Source organism: Lepidochelys kempii, chromosome 1 (assembly GCF_965140285.1).
Source record: "Lepidochelys kempii isolate rLepKem1 chromosome 1, rLepKem1.hap1, whole genome shotgun sequence".
Taxonomy (NCBI): Eukaryota; Metazoa; Chordata; order Testudines; family Cheloniidae; genus Lepidochelys; species Lepidochelys kempii.
The window spans coordinates 118,994,978-119,020,446 of record NC_136380.1 but is presented as its reverse complement, the minus strand read 5'-3'; the positions used below and the strand labels follow the sequence as shown (position 1 = coordinate 119,020,446).

Sequence of the window (25,469 nt, the reverse complement as noted above, 5' to 3'; positions counted from 1 at the left end):
TTGACAATTCCTGTGTTCCATAAATCATGTTGATTAGGATTATTATATTACCCTCCTTTAGCTCTTTATTAAATGACTCCCATATCGGTTATTCCATTTTTTTCCCCAAAACTGATGTCAGTCTGATACAGGCCTATAGATCTCTGGGTCATTTTTAAATACTAGCACATTAGCGTTCCTCTAGTCACCTGGAACTTCCCTGATTATTCTAAGGCTTATTGAAAATCAACATTAATAGTCCAGAGAGCTCCTTGATCATCTTTTTTAAAGCGCCTGGATGCAAGTTACCTGGTGTTAGGATATAGATATTCAGGCCTGTCTGTAAAGGCCTATACTCTAAGAATTTAGGTGTATTCTTATCACTTGGCTAGTTATAGAGGTACAAAAGAAAGAATCAAAATCACTGTCTGCCGGTATAAGGGCTTTCTCTTACTGTGACAGTTTGTGGCCCTGTGCTTAGGCTAAGGCCTTTGGCTAAGCAGCAGAGGCAGCCATAAACTGGGAAGCGAACGGTCACATCTTCACATTCCAAACTAGTCACACTGCAATAAGGTGCTATTCGGCTGTTAGGAATACAATCCTGTCCTGATAGTGCCTATCACCTCCAGAAAAAGGGAAGTGCCTAGAAAATGTAAAAGGAAACTTAGTTTGATAGCATCCTGTCTGGCAAGAACTCACTTATCAATAGCTGGGATGTGAAATCCTCACTTCTGTATTGTTTTGTCATTATAGTTCCCACTTTGCTATTGTTTGTCTGTATAATCTCTGTCTGGTTCTGTGATTGTTCCTGTCTGCTGTATAATTAATTTTGCTGGGTGTAAACTAATTAAGGTGGTGGGATATAATTGGGTACATAATCATGTTACAATATGTTAGGATTGGTTAGTTAAATTTCAGTAAAATGATTGGTTAAGGTATAGCAAAGCAGAACTCAAGTTTTACTACATAGTCTGCAGTCAATCAGGAAGTAGGGGGGTGGAGATGGGTGTGTGGGTGGGGGAGATGGGAACAGGGAATGGGGGTGCGGAAATTGGAATCGTGTTTTGCTAAGGGCAGGAATGGGAACAGGGACACAGGTGTAAGGCTCTGTGGTGTCAGAGCTGGGAAGGAGGATACTAAGGAAGGAAACTGGAATCATGCTTGCTGGAAGTTCACCCCAATAAACATTGCATTGTTTGCCCCTTTGGACTTTGCACATTGTTGCTCTCTGTTCATGCGAGAAGGACCAGGGAAGTAAGTGGGTGAAGGAATAAGCCCCCTAACACCTGGCCTGCTGTTTTAAAAATGTCTCACTTTAGTAGTTAAGTTTTCACATCATCCTTTGTTACTAGGGTTGCCAACCCTCCAGGATTAGCCTGGCGTCTCCTAATCTTTAAGATTCTCATGTGATGAAATCTCCAGGACTACATCCAACCAAAATTGGTAACCTTACTACAGGTTTCAGAGTAACAGCCGTGTTAGTCTGTATTCGCAAAAAGAAAAGGAGTACTTGTGGCACATTAGAGACTAACCAATTTATTTGAGCATGAGCTTTCGTGAGCTACAGCTCTCTTCATCGGATGCATACCGTGGAAACTGCAGCAGACATTATATACACACAGAGATCATGAAACAATACCTCCTCCCACCCCACTGTCCTGCTGGTAATAGCTTATCTAAAGTGATCATCAAGTTGGGCCATTTCCAGCACAAATCCAGGTTTTCTCACCCTCCAAAAACCACACACACGAACTCACTATCCTGCTGGTAACATTGGTCAAATTGGACAGTCTCTACGTAAAGGAATAAATGGACACAAATCAGATGTCAAGAATTATAACATTCATAAACCAGTCAGAGAACACTTCAATCTCTCTGGTCACGCAATCACAGACATGAAGGTCGCTATCTTAAAACAAAAAAACTTCAAATCCAGACTCCAGCGAGAAACTGCTGAATTGGAATTCATTTGCAAATTGGATACTATTAATTTAGGCTTAAATAGAGACTTAGTGAGTTTGTGTGTGTGGTTTTTGGAGGGGGATGAGGGGGTAAGAGAACCTGGATTTGTGCAGGAAATGGCCCACCTTGGTTATCATGCACATTGTGAAGAGAAAAGGAGTACTTGTGGCACCTTAGAGACTAACCAATTTATTAGAGCATAAGCTTTCGTGAGCTACAGCTCACTTCATCAGATGCATATCGTGGAAACTGCAGCAGACTTTATATATACACAGAGAATATGAACCAATACCTCCTCCCACCCCACTGTCCTGCTGGTAATAGCTTATCTAAAGTGATCATCAGGTGGGCCATTTCCAGCACAAATCCAGGTTTTCTCACCCTCCACCCCCCACACAAATTCACTCTCCTGCTGGTGATAGCCCATCCAAAGTGACAACTCTTTACACAATGTGCATGACAATCAAGTTGGGCTATTTCCTGCACAAATCCAGGTTTTCTCACATCCCCCCACCCCACCCCCATACACACACAAACTCACTCTCCTGCTGGTAATAGTTCATCCAAACTGACCACTCTTCAAGTTTAAATCCAAGTTAAACCAGAACATCTGGGGGGGGGGGGGTAGGAAAAAACAAGAGGAAACAGGCTACCTTGCATAATGATTTAGCCAGTCCAAGTCTCTATTTAAGCCTAAATTAATAGTATCCAATTTGGAAATGAATTCCAATTCAGCAGTTTCTCGCTGGAGTCTGGATTTGAAGTTTTTTTGTTTTAAGATAGCGACCTTCATGTCTGTGATTGCGTGACCAGAGAGATTGAAGTGTTCTCCGACTGGTTTATGAATGTTATAATTCTTGACATCTGATTTGTGTCCATTTATTCTTTTACATAGAGACTGTCCAGTTTGACCAATGTACATGGCAGAGGGGCATTGCTGGCACATGATGGCATAGATCACATTGGTGGATGTGCAGGTGAACGAGCCTCTGATAGTGTGGCTGATGTTATTAGGCCCTGTGATGGTGTCCCCTGAATAGATATGTGGGCACAATTGGCAACGGGCTTTGTTGCAAGGATAAGTTCCTGGGTTAGTGGTTCTGTTGTGTGGTATGTGGTTGTTGGTGAGTATTTGCTTCAGGTTGCGGGGCTGTCTGTAGGCAAGGACTGGCCTGTCTCCCAAGATTTGTGAGAGTGTTGGGTCATCCTTTAGGATAGGTTGTAGATCCTTAATAATGCGTTGGAGGGGTTTTAGTTGGGGGCTGAAGGTGACGGCTAGTGGCGTTCTGTTATTTTCTTTGTTAGGCCTGTCCTGTAGTAGGTAACTTCTGGGAACTCTTCTGGCTCTATCAATCTGTTTCTTTACTTCTGCAGGTGGGTATTGTAGTTGTAAGAAAGCTTGACAGAGATCTTGTAGGTGTTTGTCTCTGTCTGAGGGGTTGGAGCAAATGTGGTTGTATTGCAGAGCTTGGCTGTAGACGATGGATCATGTGGTGTGGTCAGGGTGAAAGCTGGAGGCATGCAGGTAGGAATAGCGGTCAGTAGGTTGTCAAGTAGTAGTAGGTCAAGAGAGTTGTCACTTTGGATGGGCTATTACCAGCAGGAGAGTGAGTTTGTGTGTAGGGGGGTGGAGGGTGAGAAAAACTGGATTTGTGCTGGAAATGGCCCAACTTGATGATCACTTTAGATAAGCTATTACCAGCAGGACAGTGGGGTGGGAGGAGGTATTGTTTCATATTCTCTGTGTGTATATAAAGTCTGCTGCAGTTTCCACGGTATGCATCCGATGAAGTGAGCTGTAGCTCACGAAAGCTCATGCTCAAATAAATTGGTTAGTCTCTAAGGTGCCACAAGTCCTCCTTTTCTTTTTAAGGAAGATTATGAAATCCTTGATTAGGGCCGGATCCCCGCGCCCTAGGGCCGGGCGCCCCCTCTCCGCCAGCCCCACGGGGTGCGAGTGCGAAGTGGGGAGTAACCCCGGGTGTCCCTACAGCCCCTGTCTGTCCTTACAAGGCTACCCCGGAAGCCGCCGCTCCCGCCGCCTTACACAGTTTCCTGCTCCCGGGGACCCGCAGGACCGAGGAGCGGCACGTGGGGGCTGAGCGTAGGCGGGGGAACTTGCCCCGCGGCCGGCCCCGGGGAGGCGCCTCTGCAGCTGCAGTTTCGGGGACAAAATGCAGGTGAGGAGCCGCGAGCGCCGTGGGGAGGTCCCCGGGGAGGCCGGCCGGGGGAAGGGCTCGCAAAGCCCCCGCGCTGCGGCCTGGATCCGGCCGCCCCTGGCGGGGAGGGGGGGTGTCTCCTGGCCCCAGCTGCAGCGTGGCCCGTAAGGGGCCTGCTCCGCTCGGCGCAGCCGGGGGCTCGCTCGGGGCCTCCCGCGGGCAGGGCGCCGCTGTGCGCTGGCCGGGCTGCAAGGCGGGGGGACGGGGGGAGCGCTGGCCAGCCATGGCCACATAAGGAGCGCGCTGCGGGCTCGCTTTGCACTTCCTGGGTCTCGGGTTACAAAATGTTGCGTGGGGGTTGCTGCTTGCAAGGGGGAAAAGCCTGCGCCGCGACTCCCCTTCCGCCTGATCTGGGCACGCGTCTTGCCTTGCTAATAGCCAGCGGGGGCCTGCAGCATTGGGGCTGGGCTCCCACTCGAGCGCCAGGACAGGAGCCTTCAAGAGACAGGACGGGTGCGGTGACATCTGCTGCTGGACCGGCTTCTGTTGGGGAGGGACACGCTTTGGAGCAGCCCGGAAGGACAGCACTGAGTGGCTCCCAGGCTTGTCTCTTTCGCCAGTAGAAGTTGGTCCAAATAAAAGAGATGACCTCACCCACCTTGTCTCTCTAATATCCTGGGGTCCACGCAACTACAGCAGCACTACAGGAAACTTCAACTCTGTCAAAACACACTTCCCACGCTGTGGGCTGAAGAGGCAGGGAGAAGGGCGGGGTACCAGGCCCTGAGCTTAGCCTGACCACAATCCTATTTATTACAAGTGAAAAATTCCAATACTGCCTCAGAATAAAGCCAGGTTTCAGAGTAACAGCCGTGTTAGTCTGTATTCGCAAAAAGAAAAGGAGGACTTGTGGCACCTTAGAGACTAACACATTTATTTGAGCATGAGCTTTCATGAGCTACAGCTCACTTCATCGGATGCATACCGTGGAAACTGCAGAAGACATTATATACACAGAGACCATGAAACAATACCCCCTCCCACCTCACTCTCCTGCTGGTAATAGCTTATCTAAAGTGATCATCAAGTTGTGTGTGTGTGGCCCAACTTGATGATCACTTTAGATAAGCTACTACCAGCAGGAGAGTGGGGTGGGAGGAGGTATTGTTTCATGGTCTCTGTGTATATAATGTCTTCTGCAGTTTCCACAGTATGCATCCGATGATGTGAGCTGTAGCTCACGAAAGCTTATGCTGAAATAAATTGGTTAGTCTTTAAGGTGCCACAAGTACTCCTTTTTGCGAATACAGACTAACATGGCTGTTACTCTGAAACTGTGTAAATGGTGACTTGACATGTACTGACATGCTTTGTCTTTATTTTGATGTCCTGCAAAGCACTGTCTGCCACAAGATCTTGCAGTCAGAAAGGTTAATGCTTATGTAAAGTGTGGTCTTAGTCTGGGTAACGTGGAACTGATTGTTTATTGTCTCAGAGCTCAGATGAAATTTGTTTGGCTTACAAGAAAAAAAGTTGCAAAAAGAAAAGGAGTACTTGTGGCACCTTAGCGACTAACCAATTTATTTGAGCATAAGCTTTCGTGAGCTACAGCTCACTTCATCGGATGCATGCTGTGGAAAATACATAAGACATTTTTATACACACAAACCATGAAAAAATGGGTGATTATCACTACAAAAGGTTTTCTCTCCCCCCACCCCACTCTCCTGCTGGTAATAGCTTATGTAAAGTGATCACTCTCCTTACACTGTGTATGATAATCAAGGCGGGCCATTTCCAGCACAAATCCAGGTTTTCTCCCCTCCCCCCCCCCAAAAGAAAAACAACCCACTCTCCTGTTGGTAATAGCTTATCTAAAGTGATCACTCTCCTTACAATGTGTATGATAATCATCACTTTAGATAAGCTATTACCAACAGGAGAGTGGGTTGTTTTTCTTTTTGGGGGGGGGGGGGGGGGGAGAAAACCTGGATTTGTGCTGGAAATGGCCCGCCTTGATTATCAGGTGACAGACTTACAAATACACCCGGGCTCTGGAAACCTACTTGGATTGTTTCTGGCTTGTGCATCACCACGAATAATACAATTTTGCTGGCCGATTTCTGCCTTCAGTGGCACTTGTGCACCTACAAAATTTGAAATTGCAATAGGAAATTACAGTGCTATTGTTCTGTGAGCCAGAAAGATAGAGCCCATCTCGATCTTTCAAAGCTATATTGCCTGGAGAGTTTATAGAAGTACATCTTGCATTAGTCACCCAAGTAATCTATACAGATACTGAAGTGATGGGAAACATGCAAGTATTTGAGTGACTCCCTGAATTAACAAAGGAAGGAAGCATTAGTCCCAGGGTGTAGACTTGAACTAAGGAACAAGGAGTGTATGGCAGAGCCACTAATTTAACCTATATGTCCTCAGTCCCAGTTCATTGCCTTAATTACACACCGCTCTTTCAAGTACATGTGGGGAGCAGACGTCTATAAATCTCAAAATAAAGAAAACCTAAATCAACTCCCCTGACTCCCACAATTTTATTATAACTCCAAGATGTATAGTATGTGTTATGTGTCTGACCCTCTGTTCAGCGTTCCTTTGTCTTATCCTGAGAGGGATATAAAATCACTTTGGTTCTGGTTAGTGGTGGCTGTATGTATTAAAAACAGTATTATTTTTTACAACTTACTTTGATATCTTTCTGTTCAGATAGTAAAACAAACTGTTGGAAAAGTTAGGCATTACATCTAAACGTTGCCAATGAACAATAACAAATTGCAAGAACAGACTTTTTTAAAAAAAAGTTCCCACCTGGAAGGAAATGACAAAAGTACCTACTGCTTCTGTTTTGTTGGAATCCCAAACCTAGTATGTTCTGAACCTTAAATTAGTCCTTGTCTCCACACACCTTTTATATAAAGGTGTGTTTGTTTAAATCAGTACAAAACCCGGTTTGGGTCAAGATGCTTACGTAGATTTAGCTAAACTTGATTCCGTAGTGATCTGAGCTAAACCCAAATAAATGTGTTTTTTCACAGACTGGTGCAATTTTAAAAAAATTGGTTTTAAAATCTCTTTTAAGTTAAACTGGTGAAACTTCTTTGGGTTGAAAAAGCCAGTGTGGCAGGAGTGATTATTGGAGAACTGCCATTTGCACAGTTGGTGAATATTTTCTGATTGGAAAAAAAGGAAATTTTCTTTTCTTTTTTTTCTAGCTAGCTGTGCCCATAGGGAGGTCACAGGTCCTGTGACCTCTGTTGTCTTTGCTTTTCCTTAAAACAAACAAACAAACAAACAAAAAAAACTCCTGATACAGACGGGTTTCAGAGTAGCAGCCATGTTAGTCTGTATCCGCAAAAAGAACAGGAGTACTTGTGGCACCTTAGAGACTAACAAATTTATTTGAGCATAAGCTTTCGTGGTCTACAGCCCACTTCATCGGATGCATGCATGCAGACACCCTGCTTCTTCTTTCCCTGTCCTCCCACCCAGATCATCTTTCCTTTCCCCAAGTAAGAGAGTTACAAACTGTGCTGCAGCATTTTTCTTTTGAGAACCTGCAGAAGCCCTTCTTTCCATCCTACCTCAAAACCCTATAGGGGTGGAGCAAGGTACCAGCTTCTTTGCAAGGTACTATCCCCTGTTCAGGCCTGAACAGAAATCCATCATCAGGAGAATCTGTGTGTGTTTTCAGTTGCAGGCACAACAAAATCACTACTCCAGTAATGTGGTATGTCTCGGGGGGGAATCCAACCCGCACATCCTCCCCCTCAACAACAACAACAAAAAAGCAAAGCTGATTGGGGCTCAGTTGTGGACGTGGTAGAAGTGTTCCTTCAGTGTAAAACATACACATCCTCCATTTTGTTCTGTTTTAGGACCCTAATGCAGATACAGAGTGGAATGACATTTTGCGTAAGAAGGGCATCCTCCCTTTCAAGGAAAAGCCAAAAGAGCATGAGGAGGCAGTGGAGGAGCAGGAGCAGCAGAGACTTCAGCAGAACTCTGTTGGTGAGTGATCAGGAAATAAGAGGAGCAGAAAGCTAAATCCTGAGCCACTTCTGTATTAGCATGTCCAGTGACCATGGTAGATAAAAATCAATTATTTGATTTTTTCCCCCATAGGTTTTTTCCTCAAAAAGCATTTTATCAAAAAAATCCGATCTAAAGATAGTTTTAATTAAGATACATTGTAGCTCAAAGATCTCTCATCATGGAATAGGGATTATAAAGTCTAATTCTATAGTATGAGACAATATATTCAAGTAATGTTTAAGAAAAATTTTGTAAATGAGTTCCAATAATTCATGGATTAGGGACCCAATTTTATGGGGTTCCACAGGCTTCTGTATAGATTATTTAGGTTAATCTTTCTATCTACCCAATGGGACTCAGTGCTCAGTCTAGGAGATACCATCAGAGATGCTTAGTTTTGCAGTTCTCAAACTGGATTTGTGTCTCCAGAAGTAACATGCTTGTTAACAGCAAAAATGTTTTTAAATAAATAACATAATATATAGAGGTGAGAATAACAGACCTCAACTCTGCTGTCCCTCTGCAAATTTGTGTACACAGAATCAATCCCTTACCTCTCTCTAAAATTTCGAAAGATTCAGTGAATAGAAGATTGTTGGGGGCAGAATAGATATGGACAAGGAGAAGAAGTCTGGAAATAAATGTGAGAAGCGAGGGACATATGCTTGTTAAACTATTATATGTTTGCTGTTGAAGAAAAAAATCCAGAATACTTAAGGTTGTTGTTTTAGTTAAATAAAACAATTTAAATGTCTGTCTGGTGATGTTCTCCTCCTAATATAGTATGGCAAGAAAATCCTATTAATGATAGTTCACCTCCTAATGACTTCATAAATATCTGCTTCAATTACCTTTTGGTAAATGAAATAACCAAACAATCATTCATTTTCTGATATAGGTGTAAAACTAATCTGAAATGTTTTCAAAATAAATCCCTGTTTAAAAATGTATAGTGTGTACCTTCTAAAAATGAAACCTACATCTATCTCTGAGTTGTGAAGAATATGTATTAAGGTTATAACAACCAACAAGAATGCACTTTTATGTAGAAATCCATGATTAAATTAAGTCTTCCTGAGTAGTGATTTAAATCAGTTTGATTTGATTTAAATCAAATCCACCCTGCCAATCACTTTAAAATGTCCAAATGAAAAACAACCTTTTCTCCTGTAACTTAGGGGATACCAAGAGTAGGCCTCATATGACATGTTTTGCTTGTTACAACATAGCAGAATTGGCAGAATTCATTTTTTTTTACAACTTTGGCAGATATTATCTATTGGTTTTTCTGCAATTTTTAGATTTCTTTTATAGATTTTTAATTCCCACAGTTACCGGAAATTATTGGTGGGGGGGGTCAGACAATTATTTTGTGATCGAATCTCAATTTCTACTGTCATGAAAGTTAAAGCTTTATGAGCTGTTAAAAGATAAATTGTGAACATCACATGTCAAAATATACAAAGTAAATATCTTTAAATTAATAAGTCATACATGTTTTTCCTATTCATTTACTAGTCCGTTTGTAACAAATCTAAATCACTGGACTTTGGCTCTAGTAAATTCTCAAGCAGCATTTTTCTTACTTTATCTTTAAAATTTGATTTATTATCTATGGGGGAAAAAAAGTTCATTGGTCTGTGTGTCCATATACGGTTATGACACTCAGCACCCCTGAATTCACCCTCTACGCGCTATTGTAATAATCTTTGTACAAAATATGCCTTGTGAGGTATCACTTGAAAACTCATAGACGTTAGATGATCATGATGGTCCCTTCTGACCTTAGACTGACCTGCATACCACAGGCCAGAGAACCTCACCCACCCACTCCTGTAATAGACCCGTAACCACTGTTTTGTTTCTTGCATTTGTTCAGGAAGTAGATATTGCTATTAAGTTTTTTGTGTCCTTTTTCCTCATGTTGTGGATTTTCCATTTCAGGTGGCTATATTTGAAATCTTCCATTGTTGTATGTAGTAGAGTTGCAGACATGTTAGTCCCAGGTTATTGGAGAGAGCAGGTGGGTGAGGTGTTATCTTTTTTTGGACCAGCTTCTGTTAGTGAGAGAGGCAAGCTTTCCAGACACGCACAGCTCCTCTTCAGGTCTGGGAAAGATATTCTGAACAGCTGGAACAGATTGCTTTGCGTAAGAAGTTAGCACTTATACTAAGGGACTGTTCGAGGCCCATTAATGCCTCTGCAGTCATGGGACAAAAAGGGGGGTGTGGGTTACAGATTGTTGTTGTAATAAGTCATAAATCTAGTGTCTGTGTTCAGTCCATAATTTCTCATAACTTTGCTAGACACTAATTTAAGCTCCCAGGCTCATCTTTTGAAAGTGTTGTGCAGGTTTCCTTTGAGGATAAGGACGGCTAGGTCAGCTATAGAGCGATCGCTTTGTGGAAAGTACCCACCTACTGGTGGTAGTTTTTTGTGTGTGTCTTTTATCATTTTCCTATGAGAGTTCATTTGAGAGCATAGTGATGATCTGGTTTCACCCACATTGTTGCTATTGGGGCATTTAGTGCCCTGGATGAGGTACACCACATGGTGTGATAGGCATGTGTCGGATCCCTGGATCTTGAAAGATATGCTTTGGTGAGTGATGATCATTGTAGCAGTGGAGATATGTCTGCAGGTTTTGCATCTGTTCTGGCAGGTTCTGGTGCTGCTTTGAGTTGGTGTGTCCGGGTATTTGGGGAGCTTCATTCTGATGATGAGCTTGGAGAGGCTTGGGGGTTGTTTGAAGGCCGGGGGAGGGGGGTGTCAGAAAAGACTTATTTCAGGATGGGGTCCCCGTTGAGAATGGGTTGTAGTTCATAGAATCATAGAAAATTAGGGTTGGACGAGACCTCAGGAGGTCATTAGTTTGATAGTACCTCATATGGGTTCCAGTACAGGGTGGTAGGCTACAATAAGGGCGGTGCGGTTGGAGGGGTTTTTGTTTCTGTATTGAAGCAGGTTCTCTAAGGCTATTTGGGTGGCCCATTCCATGATGTGATATACTTCTCTGGACTTATTCTGCTTATTGATTTTCAAAAGAAACAGATATAATTGTCTAAAATAAGGTTCGGCTTGGCTATAATTATGAATTTGCAAAATAGTCAAATAACCCTGGGATAGAGGCAAGGGAACAGAGCTGATGATGGTGTGAGGCTGGTGACTGTAATCCTAAATTTCGTGACTTGTTTAAATTGTTAGAACCTTATTTGTAATGCAGTACATGTTTGTTCAGTGGGATCACAGGATAATCAACAAGAACTGATGCTTAGAAGGGAAAAGTTTCACTTTAGTAACTTTGATCAAGTATTTGCAGTTATATCCCAGATATTTACAATTGTAAATCTGTGGAGAGGAGTGCTGATAAAGCTCTGACTATCCCTCTTTCCGCTCAAAGGGCTGAGTTTGAGGGTTTCTCAACTCCCTTCTCCGATCATTGTAAGTGGTCTTACTGTGTTATCTTGTTCAATAGCTTAGAAAAACAGCAGAAAATAACATGCATTTTCTCAAGAGGAAAAATGCATGACGTGGGGTTACAAACTTGCACAGGTTAATCTTTCTTCTCTTGTGGAATATTGCTAATCGTATATTTCTCCCCCTCCAGTGAAAACATATGAAGACATGACTTTGGAGGAGCTAGAAGAAAATGAAGATGAGTTTAATGAGGAAGATGAGCAAGCTATCAAAATGTACAGGTGAGAGCAGTTTGCAGAATTGTCTAAATGAAACTATGTTGGTTACCTCCTTACACTCTAATACAATGCAATTGGAATTCTATTTTCCTGAAGAGAAGGCGAGGAAGGATGTCCTTAATAAGGCCCAAGACAGGGACCTGGAAGATCTGGAGTTTGTACCCTAGTCTGAAAGACTTCTTAATATCCTTAACTAAGCCACTTGGGTCTACATCTTGGATACCCTATTTAGGGTTCCATTTTTCATAGGTACTCTTAATGCATACCCGAAGTTGAAGTCAATGGGTGCAAAGAGCCTCCGCAGATCAGATCTTGGGTTCAGCACCTAACTTATTGGAGACGTCTAAAAATTTTGGCCTTAATGAAACTGAGGAAAAGAGATTTTGGGTCTGAATCTCTACCATGTTTTTCCTTGAGCAGTCATTTATATCTGTTTAGTGTGGAAGTCTAAAAACTCTGTCTTTCTGATTTGGTAATATTTTGTATAGCTATAAATGACTGCTCAAGGTGCAGAATAGTGGAGAGCTCGTCCTTAAGTATTTTTAATTACTTACCTCTATCTCAGGGACAAAATATATTTTTATGCACAATGTCTAAAGCTGAATATTGTGACTTTACTCCACTATGATACAAACATTAATCAATTTTAGACTGCTCTTATATTTAAATGCAAAACTATGTAAACTCTCCTTCACTACCCTGGTGCTTAGAGACCTGTATACTTCATCTCTGCAGACTAGGCTTCAAAACCCGTAACTTTGATTGTCTAATCATTGCTCTGTTATACAAGTGTATCTGTTTGTTTGATTTCTCTTCCATCGTTCCCCTCCTTGTTGTATAGACAGCAAAGGATAGCAGAATGGAAAGCAACTCAAATAAAGAACAAATTTGGGGAAATTCTGGAGATTTCAGGACAGGATTATGTTCAAGAAGTTACCAAAGCTGGCAAGGGTATATGGGTAATCCTGCATCTTTACAAACAAGGGTAAGTAAGCTGTTTTTAAACACTTAGCATTTTCAGATGCTATTAGTGAACAATGCTAATACCGTTAGACAAGTGAATAACTGTGTTATGGCCATTTAAAGAATTAATTTCAGAATTCTATCAGTTAAAATTAAGGAAAACCACACTCCTTACGCTTATCGCTTACGACCAAAGTCTACTGAAACTTCACTACAGAGAGCTTCTGGGGACAGACTTAATCCTTTTCTGTATAAAAGCACTTGAGGCTATGCACACGAGATCACCAGCTTCCTTACCTATCCAATGGAGTTCTATGTGGCCCATCTTTTGTTGCACAAAATTTGGGTGAGCAAGGTACTCAACCCCACTGACATTATAAAGTAGCTTTCCAAGGAAGTTGTCACTACTTTTAGAAATAAATCTGTGTGTTATAGAAATGATTCTAAAAACTTGCTTGTTCATTGTCTTTAATTTAAATTACACTAATCAGCTCTTCACAGCACACAATATTTTGTTCATTTAACAATACAAATAGAAGTTTGATTCTTTTCTTTAAAAAGCTATTATTTCTCTCCACCTTGTGTCTACTTTTTTAGCATGCACTAGTCACAGAAATGGCATCTTGTAAACTAACTTTGTTCTACAATAAGAGTGGGAAATCTTAGTTCAGCTACTGTAACAAATGACTCTAATGGCTTTAAACTTACATGTATACTGGAGTGATGGGCACTGTAGTAATATCTATACATTTTTTATACATTTGTATTTCCATAAGTACTGTTAAATAGGTTGGTACTTCTAACTTTCCATGTGGAAGGGACTACTCTTGATATTCTGTCTCTTAGCTCTTCTTTTTATCTGTTTTTTTTTAACAGAATTCCCCTCTGTACCTTAATAAATCAGCATTTGAGTGGACTTGCCAGGAAGTTCCCAGACGTCAAATTTATCAAAGCCATTTCTACAACCTGCATACCCAACTACCCTGATAGGAACCTGCCTACAATTTTCACATACTTTGAAGGAGATATCAAGGCCCAGTTTGTTGGGCCCCTGGTGTTTGGTGGCATGAACCTGACAAGAGACGGTAAGCAGCTGATCTAGTATCTTGTAGAGGAAAAGCAGAATGTCAATAACCAGTTTAATTAATCTTCCCTATGTTATGCTTGCACTGACCCTCAGAATGCAGGGGCTGGGAATTGGTGACAGGAAGAAAAAAGTGTAATAGAAAGGTCACATGATTATTTACATTTCTCATGTACATCTTCTGATTCAACAGTATATTTTAAGCAGTAAAATATATACACACTTTCTGTCATTTCTTCCCTCCAAAGTTGTTTGTACCTGAATTCCCTGACCATCCTCCGCTTGTCTTATAACCTGTGCTGCTCAGTTGTGTGGTGTTAGAGTTCTTCTCTCTTACCTTCCTGACCCACGGACTCTGTTCCTTAGTCACTATGCCCATACCTCCCAAGAGGCAACGTTTTCCCCAGCTCCACTGGGGCTGGGAGATTCCCCCATCTCCCCGCCCCTCTGCATCTCTGGCAGTAGCTGGGGTCTCTCTCACCTCTCTGAAGTAGAGCCTGAATCTGAGCTCTGAGAGAAAGTGTCGCAGTCTCACATTGTTCCAGAGTGGGCAGGAGGCACTTACATGAGGTGCCCTGTGGGGGTGGGGACACTACTTTTTCTCTGGAGGTCAGGGCTCAGTTTAGTCCATATTCCCCTATTGCAAATAATCTAGGCACAGACCACCAGTGTTACTGAACCTTTTAACATTCTTGATGCAAATGTTTGATAAGCGTATCATGTGCTCTGTACATGAGGTCTGACAAGGTATTTCAGCACTGGGTGTTTTATTCCTATGAATGTTGTTGTTCTTCAAGCTTGTCTGCAAAAGCATTTCTTTGAAAGTAGAGGGAAGGGGAACAAAATTCTTCTTAAATGGTGCATCAAGATGAAGGATGTTGGCTGTAAAACGATACTTCCTGCATGTTGGAAACTGAATGAAACCCTTTAGCCTGATTTAATAGGGGATTTTATTATACTTAAAATGATATTGTTAAATTTCTCAATGCTTCTGTCCAGTTACCTTTAAATAAATTTGAGGCTGCCGTCGAAGTATACCACAAATAAAAGGCATTTCAAGCGCTGTATTTAACTAGATCACTTAGCTATTTTGCAATAGCGTGCCAATAGACTTTCACTGATCAAAGTCGTGGTTTAACTAAAATCCTGGTCTTTTCACATTCTCTGTGTATTACTCTACAGTAAGCATTCCTGACTTTCCAGTGGAAAATTCACTAATGAGAGCATTGCTTTCAACAGAACAACTACATCTAAATGTAGAGATTGGCTAGTTGTACATCAAAGTGAGAAACAATTTAAAGGTTCTATTTTTATCAGTTCTCCATTTCTAAGAACATAAGAATGGCCATACTGGGTCAGACCAATGGTCCGTCTAGCCCAGTGTCCTGTCTTTCAACTTTAGCTAGTGCCAGGTACTTCAGAGGGAATGAACAGAACAGGGCAATTTATCAAGGGATCCATCCCCTGTTTTCCAGTCCCAGCTTCTGACAGTCAGAGGCTTAGGGACATCCAAAGCATGCATCCCTTGATGTAAAGTAATTGGTATCTAAAGTAATTGATTTTCAGGTTCCTGGGGATAAGTGTTATACCACCTCAGGTTAGTCATCACATAAGGTTCACCTCTGCACTCTGAATTCTTTTTCTTTTGGTCTATGAAACTGGGTGATTTATCTGTGATTGAGGAGAATGTGAGGTTATATTCATTTCCTTTTTGTCTAACAGAATTAGATTTTAATGATTGGATTGCCAGCAGGACTAGGAGAGAGGCTTCTGCTGAATGTGTGGTATTGACTTTCTTCCACTTTGAGGAAGAAATCCAATGTGAGCCTATATAATAATAGGCCTGCTATCAGGAGGGAGATCCTTCTCTTGTAAAGGATCTAATCCACGCAAGGGGTGCGGGAAGTGGCTGAATTGTATTTTTAAAGTTTCCCTGTAAAAATATCTAATTCAGATGTGTAAATGGAATTCTTACAGTTTTTTTCCTTCTGTTAAGTAATCTATTCTTTGTGTCTTCCTACCACTCAGTCATTATATAACTCAAGAAACTTTTACCCTCTTGCAGTGTTTTCACCAGTTGGAGTGCACCACTCAATAGTCTGTATCATACATGCTTTAAAATTCACAAGACAATCTGCAAACACAGTGTGTAAAATGTTGTATGTTTCATATAGTAAAGGCTTTGTATGCTACAGAAAAGAGAAGGCTGAGCCTGAAAGTGCATATGCTGTTCCTCCAACCTCATGGGGCACTCTTTTTTTTTTTCTTAATTCCATGTAGAACTGGAGTGGAAGATTTCAGAGTCGGGTGCAGTCAAGACAGATCTAGAAGAAAACCCCAGGAAACAGATCCAGGACCAGTTGATATCCTCAGTCAGGAGCTCTGTTCCAACAAGGAGGGACAGCGACTCTGAAGATGATTAATTCCTATACCAACGTGTACGATTGATACAGTACATTTTCAGCCAAAGCTCATATCCAATACACTGGATGAAACCCAGATGTCACACTTTAATCTTTCCACTGAAGGCTCTGAATTATGGAAGAATAGATTTTCAAGATAAAAAGTTTGAAATTGCTAATAAAACTGCTATCTATTACAACTTTGTTTAAAATCCAGAACAGTTTTTGAAAGACTTTTATAAATGGAGATACAGTAAATCTTACCCTGCGTTTTGAAAAATAGTTATAGTAGGAAGAGTGATCCTTTTTCCTCTTGTTTTGGTAAATCTTTGTGACAGAGAGAGGCTTACATGTTTAAGTACCAAATGGTATGGTACATAGTGTATTGATTTTAAGTAACTTATATTCATGTAAATACATTATACATATCTAAGTTACAGTGCACCATTTATTGCAACAGTGCAGTAAGTTCGGGCTTCAGAGTCCTTTTGTTAGCCTGTTGTTTATCAAGATGTCTATTCTGGGCACTGAGAGAGGCAAGCTTGCCTCAAGGACAGTCTCTGACCTGGAGAATACACAGTTGACTAAGGCTATAACTTTATCAAATTAGTGTTGCTACCAAACTGGTGCCTCTCATTTGCAATGGAAGTAATCTTAAGAGTTGTCATTTTTTTGTATTAAAGTAAAAACTTTGCGCTCCAGTGTCTGCTACAAATACTACTTGTTAAAATAGAAATCCCTTGGAGGAGGAAAGAAAAAGTTGAAATGCCATCCTAATTACAGATATTCTGAAATTTAAGAAAGCTGCATGCCTGTTTCAGATTGGGCTTGCTGTCCACCTACACTTCTCATTTGTCTACATGTGTATGCTAATAAGCTGCACGTGACTATGCTAACAAGCTCACCCAAAGACCTTTTGTTATGTCGCTGATGGATTCTATGGGAGTATAGAAATTTAATAAGTATAAAACCAAAATCATTAAAATCCTTTTGCTTTGCATTGCATTGAGATTAGCCTCTGGAAGCTTTCATCTTGGCTTCTTCAGCTTGACCCCTCTATCTGAATCAGTGGAACTTAACCAAAGAACTGCTTTTTTAAATAAATTACATATTAGGTTGTAAGATCTTGGTGCAGGGTCTGTCTTCCTGTGGGGTTGAACAGTGTCTAACTCAAGGGGACTCTGATCCTTTGGTGCTACTGCAATACAAATAGAGAACAAAGATATAAAATTGCTTTTGGCCTCAATATTACCTGTGCATTGTTGGGGGATGGTTCCCTTCTTGTATTATGAAAGGGTTATTAGAAGTTCCTGATTTATTTACTCTATACCTGTTTAAAATTCCAAGATTATCAGTTTTCACCCAATTGAGTGATCTGATTGAACATAAAAACTAAGTTGTAGATTAATCTTGTCTATGCAAACAAACTTCTATCAACACAAACACTGAAATGCTTCTCCTTGTCTCAGACTATTTGATACCTGTCTGTGTACTTGACTGTTTTGTCTTTGCATATCTGGAGCAATTCTTCTTACACCCTGTACTAGAGCACAGAAGTGATCAGTATGTTGCAGAGAAATTCTTCCAGTGTGTCTTGCAGAGGCTTTGGTGCATAAGTATAAATGTTGATTGTGCATCTCATTTGAAAAGTGGGGTGGGAGGGTTTTATAAATGTCCATCTGAAGTAATAAAACAACGGTATACACAACATCCCCTGTAGACTATCCAATGTGTGTCCTGTACTCAACTAATCAATTCTCCTTTTTCCTCCATCCTATACAGTTAAAAAAGGAGACTCAGAAATTAAACATTCTTGGTTACTTCCTCAGCCTTCACAAAACACTTAAACCTGCTATTGGCTTTTAAACTGAATGTGATTTTAAAGGAAACACCTTTTCCACACCTGAAGAAGAACTGGTTGGGAGCTTGAAAGCTTGTCTTTCACCAACTGAAGTTGGTCCCATATAAGGTATTACCCCTCTTACCTTATCTCTTTAAAGGAAACGGTTATTCTAATATTCATATCTGACAAAGTTCAACCCAGCTGCAGGAGATACTACTTCCCACTTAGTAGAGATAGTGTATTTGATGGTTCTTAAATCTTTGCACCCACAAAACAGAGGCCCAGTGTGGTTTTATGTTAGGAAAGAATCATTGATCTTTTACAATAAATCGTTCTCTTGGGCAATGGGACCAGACTGCTCAGTGGTGTAATCCTGCTACAAAATAGGCCTAGAGTGTGAAGGAAGTTTGGAGTCTAATCAAGTGTTAAAGGGTAGCGTGGACTTACCACAGGACTGGCAGCAAGAAATTGCTGTGCTCCAAGTCCGGGTCTGACAAGGACTCTGATCTCCTTTAACTTATGCACACATATATCCAATAAACAGGAGCGCCTGTTCATGGCTTAAGGTGGTCCTTTCCAGTTCTTAAATAAACATCAGTAAACAGTGCCAAGCTCAGCAGGGGCTCACTGGGAAGGGAAGGGGCGAAGGATCCAATGTTACAGAATACCCTCAGTCTTTACTCCCTAAGAACGGAAGGTAGGAGGACCTGGAGCAGGCTATCTTCCTCCTTCCTTAATGCCACAAAGTACTAGTTTCTGCACTACTCTACGTGTATTTTATGTCATCATTATTGATGATTTACTCTAACTCACATCATTTCAACACTATCAGCTGGGCTAACTACTCCATGCACTGCTGTGGAAATCTCTGCCTAACTGACCAGATACAAAGGCACTTCCAGTAGGTTAACAGATTTTAACTAGGGCATTCAGCAGGATGAAAGGCAAAAGACAACCATAGGAGCAACTTTTAACTCTAAAGTCTATTTGCTTATATAGATATAATATGTCATTAATAGATACCTGCCAGATATATATATTTATTAAGTGAATTAATGATTTATAAAAAGCAGCACTAGTAACTAAAGTCACCTATCCCCAGTATAGGTATAGCCTATGCAGTGCATGCTTTTCCATACAGCTTCTGCCAGGATGTCTTGCCCTATTCTGGATGGACCATATGTCTGATTCTCTATTACCCATGCACCAGTGTAGAATGGGTGTAAAACTACCAAATCAGAAAAGTACCATTTTACACTCATTTTGCACTGAAGTAAATGACTACACAAAGTTCAGGGCAATGAGAATAAGACCCCACTCCACCAAGCCCTTATGTATGTGAGTAATCCAGTGGCAGTCAGTGAGACTACTCGCATGCATGAGTGTTTGCAGGACTAGGGCTTAGGAGCATTGCAGAAGTAGAAATACCTTAAATAGCTTGAGATGTGATGTAACTGTTACTAGTAGTGAATTTTTAAGGGATTTTGAAATGTGCTAATTTTATCTCCCTGGTATTTCTCTGGAAGTTGGGCTCAGGGGGAGGGGTAATTTTTTGGGTTTTTTGTTTTTCAGTGAATTAATAAATTTACCACTGGGCTATAGGATAGTCTGAGGTGGGTCTCTCCTGGTGAAGATGTTTCACTTTGTATAACTGATTGAAGAGTCATTGAAGCAGGGGAACTGGATTCTGGGTCTCCCACTTGGGTGCTCAAGCAACCAACTGAGAGAGTCATTCTTGTGGTCCGTTTCTGGCACAATGACTATTTTAAGCATTTATCCAAGACAGAACAGCTTCAACAGGAGAAATTGAGAGAGTCCCACCTCAGAATAGTTTATAACCCAGTGCTTAGAGCACCCTCCTGAGAGGATTTGAATAGGGATCTCCCACATTTCTCCCCATCTTGCAGAGGAGGGGATTACTTCTGGGCTAAAAGTTGAGGGAGGTGGCTCCTCCCTCGACCAGATGTTGTAAGGGGCCTGATCTGCGAGGTCTACTGGATCCAGCTCCAGCAAGTGAGATAGGTATTGTCTGGCCTATCTTTCCCCTGGTTGGAGGATCCAACTGGGGTGTAGGCATGAAATAACGGTCCAAATACTTGGTGCATGTGCCCAGAGGCAGAGACTTAGGTGCCTAGGGGACTTTTAGGGTGGAAAATTAGGCACTGAGGAATTTTAGATGCCTACAGGATTAGATTTTAGCCAAGCAATTGTTTTGAGAATCTCAATGGCGCCTATATTTTGTTGGTTTTAGGCACCTAACGTGGGAAGTTAAGTGCCTAGGTCCTTTTTGCGGATCTGGGTCTCGGTTCACGCAACCTGGTCCAGACTGAACCTTGCTGGAACTTCAGCTGGGGAAAGGGTAGAGGGGGAAAGAACTGTGGCAGGCAGAGAGTGGCAGATGTCAGCAGCAGGTAGTGGCTGATGAGAGGGGGAAGATCATGTAAGAAGGTCTTAGTACTGTTGTTCCTTTTTGACCCGAGCAGGTAGGTAAAATTCAGAGCCCGCATTCTGTTCCAGCTGGAAGAAGTTGTTGACAAGGCTGGCTGGTATTTTTTTTTTTTTTAAATAAATACAGGGAATGTACAAAATCCTGATCACCAAATGCAGGAGGAACCAAAAATGGGGGATATCATCTTTGGTTATAGCCTAGGCCCCTAAGCCTCTTCAACCAGCACCAGACCCAAAAACTCTCTAAGGTTTCTCCTACAATCTTACTGTGCTCTCAGAATCCTGCTTGGATTTCTTCAGGCTGCCTTGTCTTTCTCTGGTTCTATGTTCTGCCTTCGCTCAGATAAACACCCTTCCCAAAAACAATAATCAGCAAAAGCCCCTCTGCCCCTACACACTCCAGAACTCCTGGGTGGGGTTACAAAACTTTTGTCTTAGGTGGGAGCTTGGTGATTAATTTATCCTTACAGGTATGTTAATTGAAGGGAACATCCATACCCTTCACTCTCAATGAGGTTTTAAGTCAACCCCTAACAAGGTTTCACCCAGTTCATAACAAGTCTGAGAGAGACTGATAGGAGTTGCAACTGGAGTAAAGGGGTCTTGCAGCACTAAGATCTTGGGAGAGAGTCCACTCTAGTTTTTGCACTCTGCCCTCCTGTTTATCTTTACCCTACCTGCCTGTTAGGATATAGATATTCAGGCCTGTCTGTAAAGGCCTATACTCTAAGAATTTAGGTGTTTTCTTATCACTTAGCTAGTTATAGAGGTATAAAAGAAAGAATCAAAATCACTGTCTGCCAGCGTAAGGTCCTTCTCTTACTATGACAGTCTGAGGGCCTGTTCTTAGGCTGAAATCTCTGGCTAAGCAACAGAGGCAGCCATAAGCTGGGAAGCGAACGGTCACATCCTCACATTCCAACCTAGTCACGTTGAAATAAGGTGCTATTGGGCTGTTAGGCATTATCAGGACAGGATTGTATTCCTGTCGCCTCCAGAGAAAGGGAAGTGCCTAGATGTAAAAGGAAACTTAGTTTGATAGCATCCTGTCTGGCAAGAACTCACTTATCAATAGCTGGGATGTGAAATCCTCACTTCTGTATTGTTTTGTCATTATAGTTCCCACTTTGCTATTGTTTGTCTATATAATCTCGGTCTGGTTCTGTGATTGTTCCTGTCTGCTGTATAATTAATTTTGCTGGGTGTAAACTAATTAAGGTGGTGGGATATAATTGGTTACATAATCATGTTACAATATGTTAGGATTGGTTAGTTAAATTTCAGTAAAATGATTGGTTAAGGTATAGCTAAGCAGAACTCAAGTTTTACTATATAGTCTGCAGTCAATCAGGAAGTGAGTGGGTGGGCATGTGAGGGGGGAATGGGAATGGGGGTGAGGAAATTAGAATCATGTTTGGCTAAGGGCAGGAATGGGAACAGGGACACAGGTGTAAGGCTCTGTGGTGTCAGAGCTGGGAAGGGGGACCCTAAGGAAGGAAACTGAAATCATGCTTGCTGGAAGTTCACCCTAATAAACATTGCATTGTTTGCACCTTTGGACTTTGGGTATTGTTGCTCTCTGTTCATGCGAGAAGGACCAGGGAAGTAAGTGGGTGAAGGAATAAGCCCCCTAACACTACCCTTGCCCAATTTTTAAACCTCGCTGATACTTACTTCCTCCCTTTTTAAAAAAAATCCAGAAGTCCCTCCTAGCTGAAGAAAACAGTCAGTGACTTATGTTGAAGCGAAGACAGCATTCCGTGTGTACAAGCTGTACTTGTCTTGGCTGCAACAGCTGACACTGGCTATTTTCTTCAGCAAAGCATTTACTGCTAGGCTCTCCTCTTAGCCTGAATATTAAATTAGCTAAATTAGGTTGAAATAGGGAATGACCTAAAGCAAGCCTTAAGGGGAAGAGAGGGGACTTTATCTGATTTCATAATGTCTGTCAAACAACAATCGGGGACTAGGCCAATTTTAGCAATTTAGTGATTAAAAACCCTAGTTATTCTATTGGAAAAGGAAAACAAACAAGCCCATCTGCACAAAGGCACTTAGGTGAGCAAGTCTCCGTTTGGGCTCCACTGTGATGCCCAAAAGTCCCAGTGGACCCTGTGTAGGCACCTAACACTCAATGTCAGTTTTCAGGGTTAAAGTTCCCATGGTGCCCAAGTTGCTGCCTCTGGGCAAGCGAGCTGCTACCCCACTGTCTGCATCTGGATGCCTGTCTCCCATGTAAGCCTCAGCATGATCCACCAACCAGAGGAAGATAGGCATTTGTCATCAGCATTCCTGTCATCAGCGTCTCCCATTGGCCAGCTTAGGTGGCTCCCTGCCTGGTATGTTGGCGTTTGTGGATGGCATTCTAAGGAGCCTGTCTCTCCTCATTCATTGTAAAGGGATCCTGGGCACCTAAGTCGGACTTTGTGGATCCTGTTGTTGTTCCAGTGACTTTCCCGGCCACTTAAAGATTAGGCATTGCAACGCTCATTGTTGCAATGCCTAAGTCCTTTTGTGGATCTGGGGCTTGAGCCCTTATCAGTGGTCTTAGCTTCAAGACCCAGAAGCTCAGCATTACTTTCTTCCTACCACTGTGACTCCCTGTGTCCAGGTGGGGCGAGGGGGAGAGAATCCCTACCCCTTCCCAGAGAGGTACAATAAGGTGCCAAGGGGCTAGAGCTCTTGAAAGATGTCTGCTGGCTCTGCCTCTCCTGCTCATTAGATTCCATTCACCCCGCAGTCCTGTGGAGCGGGGAGCAGCACAGGGAAGTGAGGATTGTGAATAGGGAGTGATGGGTTGGGAGGAACAGCGAGTGTGTGGCTGGGGCAGGTCATGAGGAAGCAGGAGTGAGCTGAGGGTAGGTTAGAATAAAACAAGATCAAAACTGCAGGGCCAGAGAAGAGACTGGAGATGCTGAAGGAGAGAGAATAAATCCTTCCTACTTCGTTTTCTTCACTAATAATCTCTCCATGCCTTTCTTTGTCTAAAGTATTGACCCATTGTTCCCATTTCACAGGTCACAGGGCAGAGCAACTGCACCTGTAGTTCCCCTCAGTGGTCCAGCCAGAGCACCCAGTCTCAGGCTTCCATCTCCCCAGCTGTTGCCTCTCTTGGGTGGGGCCACGCACATCTCTCTCTCTCTCCCTGTTCTGACCAGGGTATTTCCAGGCTTCACAGTTCTCTGCCTCCGCTGTGTATTTCCCATCGCAGACAGGTTGCCCAAGCATACCTGCTTGCTTGCTTTTTAGAGACTAACAAGTGTAATTGCTACCCAAACCACACTTCTTATGCAAGCCTCCTTTATTCTAATGGTAAAGAGCAATACAGAGAGAATGCATTAAAAGCAATAAAAGAACCTACATGCAGGCTAATACATGTACTAGGGTCACCCCAATCCTAACACCAACCACAAGGGGATTCCTTGGTGGTCACAAGTTCATGACTGTTCCAGTTCAGAATAAGCACCCAGGCTTATGAGGCCTCAGTAGACCCAGGTCTTCCAACCATTTGTACCCTACAGTTTGGGGCCCTCTGTTGATCAGAGGTACCATCCATTTGCTGGATCAGGAAGAATGCCCTGAATTAGTTTAAAACCAGGTTATTTCTAAAAAAAACCAAAACACCTTTTTGTGTCTCTTCTCATTCTAAGTCTAACTGTATTTTTGTTTTATTATATCGATCTTTTCAAACTCAGCTACTGCCTCTGAAAATATGACATTAGTTGAATGTATGTATTTTACAAACAGACACCCATAAAAGGCAAAAAGCATGAAACCTGTTCAGTAACAATACGATTTCCTCCTTCTCTATTGCAAACTCACTTAGTCGCTCCTGAAAACTAAATTGAGAGTTGCCCCTTTGGCTGCTCAGCAGTTGAAATTCAGGGACATTCAGGGAGAGGGATAGCTCAGTGGTTTGAGCATTGGCCTGCTAAACCCAGGGTTGTGAGTTCAATCCTTGAGGGGGCCATTTGGGATCTGGGGCAAAAATTGGGGATTGGCCCTGCTTTGAGCAGGGGGTTGGATTAGATGACCTCCTGAGGTCCCTTCCAACCCTAATATTCTATGACTCACAGGATAGTTTACTTTTGGATGAGAAATTGGTGACATAGAGTCACAGTGAACCTTGCTGTAATCTGTTAGCTCACAAAAATGTACTCAAACTCCCATTTCCCTGAACAGCAGCAGTTGGTACAACCAGCAAACAGGCAGCCTCCTTGGCCAAAGACTCCAAATGAGCCACTCCAGCCCCATACCCAGGGAGCAGCTGTCTGGCAGCCTCTGCTTCTGTATAGAGTTGCAGTGAAATTGCTTCTTCCCATTCCAACAGCATAGAACCAACACCTAGGCTTGGCTTTCAGACTCTCCTGGAAACTCTGTAGCTCCATATTCCTTAGGATGGCTGGCCAGACCTCAATACCCTTCAGCATCTCAATACCCCTTTAGCTACTCTCTGCATCCACCCTTCCAGTAGAGAGTCTCATATCTTAAAGTCCCTTAATGGTGGCCCATCAAAGTGAGATTAAGTATACAGAGGCTCTTGTTTCCCAAAGAGTCATCAATGTCTGAAATGCTCTTCCAAATTTGCCTTTAGAGGATTAAAAAACAAACCCAGACAAAAAATTACTTGGGCACCAAAGATATGCACTCAAATGTACTACTGCATTTCATGTTCACATATACAAATTGTCTGCCAGATTTGAAGTTAGGAAGTCATTTCCACCACCACCCTCTCCCAATGCCCATTAACAGGTACATCCAGGTTTTTTCCCCCCTTCCTCTTGAGTATCATCCTTTAGCATCAGAAAAGTTCATATCCCATGATCAGTTTCCTGTGATTGCAAGGCATGGGAATTGATCCTTCTCTCCTTCTTCCTATGTTTG

At 42.2% G+C, this 25,469-nt stretch overlaps 1 protein-coding gene across 1 annotated transcript; it reads left to right on the top strand.

Annotated features, from left to right (window-relative positions):
* Positions 1-3,985: 3,985 nt before the first annotated feature.
* Positions 3,986-18,004, top strand: PDCL3 (phosducin like 3). The gene is made up of 6 exons (XM_073352022.1): positions 3,986-4,121; positions 7,994-8,126; positions 11,758-11,848; positions 12,687-12,830; positions 13,685-13,893; positions 16,173-18,004. Exons 1-6 carry the CDS (start codon positions 4,116-4,118, stop codon positions 16,313-16,315), a joined length of 726 nt encoding a protein of 241 aa, XP_073208123.1. The 5' UTR covers positions 3,986-4,115; the 3' UTR covers positions 16,316-18,004.
* Positions 18,005-25,469: the final 7,465 nt, after the last annotated feature.

Bases quoted from the DNA above. Each gene is read 5' to 3' on its own strand.
- PDCL3 (XM_073352022.1), top strand. The intron at 11,849-12,686 runs GTGAGAGCAGTT...CTTGTTGTATAG, and splicing joins CAAGCTATCAAAATGTACAG to ACAGCAAAGGATAGCAGAAT. The intron at 13,894-16,172 runs GTAAGCAGCTGA...AATTCCATGTAG, and splicing joins CATGAACCTGACAAGAGACG to AACTGGAGTGGAAGATTTCA.